The sequence below is a fragment of the Lactuca saligna genome, chromosome 9 (assembly GCF_052625555.1).
Source record: "Lactuca saligna cultivar CGN05327 chromosome 9, ASM5262555v1, whole genome shotgun sequence".
NCBI classification, from domain to species: Eukaryota; Viridiplantae; Streptophyta; class Magnoliopsida; order Asterales; family Asteraceae; genus Lactuca; species Lactuca saligna.
This window is the reverse complement of record NC_136425.1, coordinates 163,949,997-163,958,613: the sequence shown is the minus strand read 5'-3', so window position 1 is coordinate 163,958,613 and position 8,617 is coordinate 163,949,997. Positions and strand designations below refer to the sequence as shown.

At 36.0% G+C, this 8,617-nt stretch overlaps 1 protein-coding gene across 1 annotated transcript; it reads left to right on the top strand.

Moving 5' to 3' along the window:
- Positions 1–7,591: 7,591 nt before the first annotated feature.
- LOC145016902 (putative mitochondrial protein AtMg00310) lies at positions 7,592–8,264 on the top strand. The gene is made up of 2 exons (XM_078975064.1): positions 7,592–7,621; positions 7,737–8,264. The coding sequence occupies exons 1-2, from the start codon at positions 7,592–7,594 to the stop codon at positions 8,262–8,264; spliced, it is 558 nt and encodes a 185-aa protein (XP_078831190.1).
- Positions 8,265–8,617: the final 353 nt, after the last annotated feature.

The window sequence follows — 8,617 nt, the reverse complement described above, 5'->3', positions numbered from 1 at the left end:
TAAAGTTGGTGAGTTCAAAAGATTTTAGTGTCATTTCTTGTATAAAAGTGTTTACAATCAGGTAATATAAAAGATGAAATAAATGTTGAGAGTAGTAGAAATCCCTGGAAAACCCTATATTTTCCAGGATGGTATATTTGTAAGTTAAGTCCTTTGAGTGTGTAAAAGTGTTTATATTGAAACTTTCAGTGTTAAAAATAAGGTAATAAGTTTCATACAAGTAACGTAGATGAGTAGAAGTATTGCTGATTAACTATAGTGGTGTTGCAACTTAAATATATGTTTATTTACTTCGGGAATTAGCTTAGACTTTAATTCTTAGTGTGTTAATTTGGATATGGATGTAATTTCTCATGTAGCCAAACTGAGTGATTATAGAGGTTCTGATAACCTTCTCGGTCATCCGTAGTGTAGTGATGTAGTGCCATCCATGAGCCTAGTTGGCTCGGACTGTAATTAACACTCGGGATGTAATAGCGTCCGTCCTGTATAGATCTATACATGTAGTGTTGCTTTCCTTTCGGGAAGCCCTGGTTACATGGTATTTACGTAGTAGATTGTCGTATGGAGGGATAGCGTGTTATTTTCTGGAATAGTGTATTCTCTTGTATTATAGTATGGTAACTTTTAGTATAGTATAGAGAGTGTTTTCTTAAATATGTCTTAACTCGTGATAGTAGTAATTATAGCGAGTATAATAGCGATAGAGGTAACGAGCAGTAGTATTAACTATACCTATTATAGTTAAATAGAGTGTGGAATCATATGCCTTTGATTTACAAAGGTATTGTGTAAGGTGAAGACTTTCGTATCTAACATAAATATATATGATATATAACTAAGAAATCAACGACATTCGGACGGATAACAATATACCCTAAGACCACAATCAAACAAGAACAGGAAATAAGGTGAGCTATCGGTCCTAAGTACTTCAAGTCTTATTTATATAAATATATTGATGTCAATATAGTTTAAAAGAAAAGTAGTTTAAATACAATTTGAAAATAGTTTGACAACAATTTAGTTTAGAAAATGTGTTTGATGAATAATTAAAACAGTTTTACTAACAAATGGTTAAAAGTATAGAAAAATCCTTTTTAATTGCAAGATATAAATCACATATGATTTTAAACTAGAACTTTTTGCATTCACTTGTATCCCCCCCCCCCCTAAAACATCTGAAAAAATTTAAAAAGGTTAATTAAGGGGTATGAATTCACCTGTAGCGAGTAGATAGGGTGGAAGTGTCGGATGAGCGTTTGGTGTCAAGTAAAGACTTGAACACACTTTATGACCCAAGTAACATATGAAGACATATGTTTACAAGTAATTAGTGATTAAGACACTAATTAAACACATATAGACATCCTAATGTGAAGAAAAACTCTATGGTCAAGTGCTAGAAGGCTATTGGGTTGCAAGGAAGGAGTGTAAGGCCTCACTATGGAGTTTACTCTTCAAATACTCACCTCTGGTGAGTTTAGGGTTGAGGGACCACTTCCCCCATGATTTTACGGCCGTAAACTCATGGGAGGAGTGTATTTGTATGCTTTTAAGCTTCATACCTCACTAAGGAAGGTTCTAGGGTTGATTTCAAGGGTTTAGGAAGTGGTTAGGGCATGAATTGCCCACTTTTTTGAATTTATGGTCCTTGGAACCTTTTTGGGGATTTTACTACCGTAAACCCATGAGTTTACGGTAGTAAACTCATGGTTTATTCATCTACTTCGAATTTCGGGGTTCCTAGATCATCCAATCAAGTTCCTAGTCCATAAGTCATGCTAGATAGGGAGTTGGGTCATCAAAACACCCTTTTTGGGGTGTTTACGGTTCTTGAATGGTTATTGGGAGTTTACTACCGTAAACTCGTGAGGTTACGGCAGTAAACTCAAGGCCATTCCATCCATTTCGTGATTTGGGGTCCGTAGGTCATTTATGCAAGATTTTAGGTCAATATCCAAGCATTGGGAGGGTTTTGGGCCATCAAAACCCCTTTGTTGGGTGCTTACGGTTCATGAAGGTTCATGGACCATAAACTCATGTTTACCCCTTAAAGACACGATTTTGGGCTTCTAATTTCATTCATGCAAGATTCCAAGTCATAGACAAGCATTAGAAGGGTCTTGGTGGGATTTTGGGGACTTAAAACCCCTTTATGGGAGTTTACGGTTTTGGGAGGTGTTCCCCAACTATAAACTCTAGTTTTTGGGGTATTTGGGTGATTAAATCCATAATTTGCATGAATACTAAGCAAAACAACAAGCTAGGAGTGATTACTTACAGATTTGGAGCTTGAATGAGGTGTTTCTTGGCCAAAACCCACTTGTAGAGAGAGAGTAGAGAGAGAGAGTGACTAGACTAGTAAAAGGTTTAAGTTGTTTACCACTCAACCCTTATATAGGGTTTGAGTTTGTGGCCAGGTGGAAATCTACTCGATACCGACGTTAAACGGGGCTTGTGGTCGCACCCGGCTTAGTCGTAAACTAATATTTTTCCATAGACAAATTTGAGAGTGTTACACTTATATTTATTTCATTTCAACCCTTATGAAATAAAATAAAAACATTAATCTATTTGTCTAATCCAAATCTTATCGAAAATAATAAAATATTTTTATTAACGGAAACAGGTTACGACGACGGAATAAATTTCAGGTTGTCACAACAGATTCGGGAATCTATCAGCCAGCAGCCACAACATTATCTACGCGACTTCAATAGTGTGAGGTGAGTCTCCTCACTGTTTGTATGGGTCTAAGCCACCAATTCCGGCCCATATAGTTTATGTATGATAGAAAACTTGGGGGTTAGCCCTAAGCATTATGCATAAAAGACTAGGAGGTGGCTCCTGATACACAATATGTTATTATGTATGGTAGGAAGACCTGGGGGTTAGCCCTAGGCAATATGTTTGAATGACCAGGAGGTGGCTCCTGGCCCACTATATGCTATTATGTATGAAAGACCAGGAGGTGGTTCCTGGCACACTATATGTTGATTAGCTAAGTAGAGTAGTATGTATGCTAGTTGTCTTTGTGATACTTGCATGGAAGACCAGGAGGTGTCTCTTAGCACTTATCTGTGAGACCGAGGGGTGGTCCTCGACTTGGAAAGAAAGACCACGTGGCGGCCTGTGACATAACATCCATAGTGATTATGATATATGTATGGCTCATGGTTATGTATGACAATATGTGAGTACGTTTTTATATGCTAGAAAGTATCCGATTGAAAGATATCAAAGGGTAGGCCACCACCCAAATATGCTAGGCAGTATGTGTTATGTATGGTATGTGGTATGATAGGGGAATGCACTAAGCTTTGTGCTTAGGATATTTAGTTTTGGTTTCAAGTACTTCATTTTCAAAGGAAAGGAGTCGGAAATCGCAGCGCATCACACTATGTTTCCCGCACATGAGATATTTGGGATTATACTTTGATATGGTTTTATGAGGACATGCTTTGATTATTGATGTACTGGTTTTGATATGATATGTTATTATGGATGCTTTCTTATATTGTTGGTTTTATAATAACATATTTAAAAATGAAAATTTTGGCCTGTATTTTTGGGATGACATAGTCAAAGTAACGACCCCGTCGTCGCCCTGATAGGTTATGGGCTTGCAGTTCATGAAATCTTTGTAGGAGCACATTTTTTGGTGCCCTTGGTTTTCACCTTGATTGGATCTATTAGTCCTGTTTCAGCTTCTGTTGTTGTTACTATTGATTTGGGCCACGACGGTAGCCACAATAGCTCTTATAGCAGCCTGGAACACGGTAGAGTCCATCGGCAGAGGTGGTGACGGTGGTAGGGTTGTTAGTGTGTTATTCGTACGCATGTTTGACTTCCTTGGTGGCATACTTCTTCCATAAAGTTTAAAGGTGGAATGAAGATAACTCTTTGATAAGAGTTATGAATCGGGCATTATCGTAATGGAATGCCTTGTTTATATATGTATCAAGTCTCATTGTTATTAAAATTTGCAAGCAATTCACAAATGAAATTTACTATAATAAGTAAACAATTGCATCACAAATACCAACATCCAGTGAAATAAAACGCATACCCATTTCATTAAGCCCTACTCACGGCGGGTAGTCTCCTGTGGGCCGCATAATGAAGTCATAGAGGCCTACATCTCTCCTATCCGATGTTCAGGTGCAATCACCCTCTCCTCGAGAGTCGAGTGCCTCTCATAGTACTCCCTTATTTCCACTCGAGCGGTGGTGAGGTCCTCATGGAGGCTTTCAGTGAGATGACAAAGTCCGGGGGTAATCCCTCTCCAGTCGTCGAGCTTGTGCATCAGTGGCCTCAGCAGTGGTGCCCAGCTCCATGATCCGATTCGACGACACCCTAGTTTGATCTCCGAGATGTATGATCCGATGAACCATAACAGGGAGGGCCAAGTCTTTCGTTCCTCCATGACTGAGGTTATAGAACCCTCGCTACATGTCATATGGAGAATGTTGGTGTTGTTTCCTGCTCCATATTTCCAGGTCATCTGCTTAATGGGGCGTGGGTCCCTAGTAGCCTAGTCGATGTACTGGAACTCGCGCGACATAAGGTGGATTAATAACTTCAAACTCTGCATCCGAGTCCTCCTTTTCCTCTTCCTCATTTTCTTGTTCCTCGTCCTTTGGATCCTCTTCGGGCTCTTCCTCCATTATCTCCTCAAGATCCTCTTCGGGATCCTCCATGATCCATCTGCCATTTCCCTGGCTAGGGAAATAGGGGTCTCCAAGTATATGGAATCCTGTCATGACGTCTGTGCAAGAATAGAGATGAAAAATACATGAAAGGTTTAAGTGTATGACTCTGTAGTATTCCAAAATACTCCGATAGTATTTTATACTTGATGTTTGATTCTAGAGTTTCTTGGTATATAGGGTTGGTAAGTTTTAGATTCGTTGCCCACCACGACCATTCCTAAACAAATGTTAGTCATATCTCATATAAATATAGTTGATCGGGCTATATTTATCCAATATATGATTACATAACTGTCTAGGATTAATCGTAGTGTTTAACTCGTCTAAATATTTTTTCTATAGTTCTTATTATGACACTGTTTCTAGTATGTATGATAAAAGTATACTTCTTACTCATAGTGTTTTAGCCACATTGTATTTTTAGTTGTATATCTTACGTTGTTTGAAATATTTAGTTCACTATAAACAATGTCCTGATACTAATCTGTCACACCCCCAAACTAGAATGACTGAAACGTCTGGGGTGGATAACTTTCCTGTACAGTATCATAACAAGTGAATAGTAGGGATCAAAGCATTACAACCATCTTATTGAATATTTAATAAGTTTACATTATATCCAAAACATTGTTTTCTTGATACCATATATACATGACAAAAAATAAATAACGTGATGCGATGATGCCCAATCCTCCAAAAACTATTTGATTGCCAATTTAGTGATTTTCTGAGAATAGAAGTGATTTTTGAAAAGTGTCAACATAAGTTGGTGAATTCATAAGTGTTTTGTATGAGAAGAATTTGTAATTGTTTCATGTAAAATTATAGTTTATACTTTCAGAAAATCCAATATTTTCTGTAAAAGCGAGTTGTAAGTATTAAATCAAAAGACTAAAATTGTAAGTAATGTTGTACTGGAAAATAGTGTTATGAAGTTTTATTTTTATATAAAAACTACTTGAATACATGTTAACCGCATAAATCAAATGTTTTGTTAATACCCCATGTGTCTTATCATAACTATCCTAGCGACTAGTGGCCTGCTACGACGTTCTTCAAGCGTCGGAAGTGTTAGACATTTGTCACCCCATACCTGCTGATCTAACTGTATTTATCAATTTGGGTGTGGGGTTGTCAATCCCGTATATATCTATATACAAGTGTTAAGCTCTCCCTATGAGAGACTCTAGTTATATTGTAGGACTTCGTGTGTACTCTGGTAGGTACGGTGAAACTAAATGTCTCAGAAAATTGTATCAACTGGTTCATGTGAACTAAGAACCCCTTTTTCTTGTAAATGATATAATTATACATTTAAATAATTATACGTTTCTTCCATAATAAAAGTGTTGTGTTTGTGACTCCCAAACCATATCAATTATAGTTTATCATATTTTTTTGTCAGGACTATATATATATATATATATATATATATATATATATATATATATATATATATATATATATATATATATATATCCTTTATATAAATACATAGTAGTTATCTTGTCTAGTTTCAAAATGTATGGTCAAAACATCATATTTTTTGGGTTTTAACCCACAAATGGTAAAATAACTAGAATGTACCCCTTTTTGTTAGAAAACTATGTTTTGGGTAAAAGCTTTAAAAACCATTTAGTTTTGCAACCATAATTCTTATTATGATTTTATAACGTAGATGATGTTTTTTTTGTTAGTTTTGCATTTCAAAACTAATATATCACCAATATTTGTATAAAAGCTAGTGATAATTAAATCTCATGCAAATAATGCCTTATATTTAACATAGATATAAATCATGCAAGCATTTGTGGGATAAACCAAATTTTACTTGTATCCCCCCGACCCTCTGAAAAATGGAAAACTCGAAAATGTGGGGCTATGAACTCATCTAGAGTGTGGTTGTGGGTTGTTTGAAGAGATGATGTGAAGATCTCCAATCCTAAACACTTGAATCAGATTGATGGACTTCCTTGGAAATGATATTACCCTAAGAGTTTTAACACATAATAGTGTGTAAAAGCACTAGATTAGCAAGAAAAACTTACCAAAACTCTAAGAATAAACTTGGAGAATTAACCCTTGGAAGATTTATAGACTTGATTCTTGAGAGAGTTTAAGGTAAACAGAAAGGAAAATATGGAAATGGTGGGGGTTTGTGGGGTGATTTCGGCCCAAGATGAGGAAGAGGGATGAAGTGATGTTTACATTGTGATTTGTTGGATAAATGTTTTGATATATGTTAGGTAAGTGTTGGAAAGAACAAAATGTCTTATCACTAAGTAAACTCTTTTTCCCTTTTTCTTCCTACGAAATCCTCATAATATCACCAAAATCATATGTGATTTCGGTCTATGCATCAACAGAAATCACATGTGATTTTGTTGTATGTTCCAACCGAGATCATTTGTGATTTCGGTCCTAGTGCAAACTGAAATCACTAGATTGTTAGGTCCTAGGCTGAAAACTCTGGAGTAAGGTTTAATTTTTAATTTTTGTTCTAACTTGTTAATTTTCAAAGGTTCATTACCAACATGGTTTTCAAAGTATATATATTTACTTATACAAATGATGTCTTTTGGCTTTCAAGAGTTTATTGCAAAAAAGCTATGATGTGGTTTTACTTTTATATATATATATATATATATATATATATATATATATATATATATATATATATATATATATATATATATATATATATATATATATATATATATATATATATATATATATTAGACCTTGTTTGATCCAAAATTTGCCTGTTGTCATAGATTGGTATTGATTTTCATCAAGTGGAATCTTTGGCTATCGTTATTAGTTGATTGGTTGCGTCTACCCCATTTGTTTACTTAGGCATCCCTGTTGGGTGAAACATGGGACGTGTGGATAGTTGGAATTTGATGGTTCAAAAGTTTAAAAAGTTATTGGCCAACTAGAAAGTTATCTTGTTCTCATTCGGGGATAGGTTTCAGATAAGCCCTTCAGAGTTTGGCTATTTACTATTTTTCGCTCTTCAAGGTGCCGTCAACCGTGATTAAAGTCCTTGAGAGCTTAAGCACTTGTTTCTTTTGGGGAGCAATTGATGATAACAGGAAAATAGCGTGGGTCAATTGGGAAAATGTTCTTAATTCTAAAGATAAAGACGGGTTTGGAATTGGAAGCTTGAAGGCATTTAATTATGCTTTGTTACTTAAGTGGATATGGAGACTACAAAATGATAGAAATTCGATTTGGGAAAAAGTTATTATAGGTATTCATGTGTTGTACGCTGGCATAGACCATTTAAAGAAAAAACCAAATGGATCGAATGTTTGGATTCATGTGAGCATGTTGTTTCTGTATTTGCATGAAAGAAATATTGTTTCTATTTTATGGCTTAGGAAGTGCATTCGTAATGGTGAAGGTACTCTTTTTTGGGATAAAAACTGGTTTGGCGATGGTATTCTTATGGAGAGATTTCCTCGTCTTTTTGCCATGGAATCAAATAAGGAGTGCTTCGTAAGCGACATACTCGTTAATGGGAAATGGGGTGTGGAATTGGAATAGACCGTTACGTGAGGGGGATATTATTGCAACTTATTTTTCCGTTCTGAGGTCTTGCCTTTCTCTGGTGATTATCTAGGATTGGTTAGATAAATTGGAGCGGACCTTATGCCAGGATGGTGTTTTTGTGGTTAACGCCACTAGACGACACATTGATGATATTTTGTTGCAGGAGGGTGGAGGTGCTACATGTTGGTGTTGTTTAGTTCCTATAAAAGTTAATGTCACTCTATGGCATGTGTTGTTGGATGGAGATCCTACTCCGATTAACTTGGTGGAGAGAAATGTAGATATTTTTTCAATGGTATGCCCTTCTTGTGACTCTCAAGTGGACTAATCCAATCATGTGTTTGTGC

Excerpts from the sequence above, each read along its gene's own strand:
- LOC145016902 (XM_078975064.1), top strand. The coding sequence starts at position 7,592 with ATGGGACGTGTGGATAGTTGGAATTTGATG. Across the intron at positions 7,622-7,736 it reads TGGATAGTTGGAATTTGATG|GTGCCGTCAACCGTGATTAA; the intron begins GTTCAAAAGTTT and ends TCGCTCTTCAAG.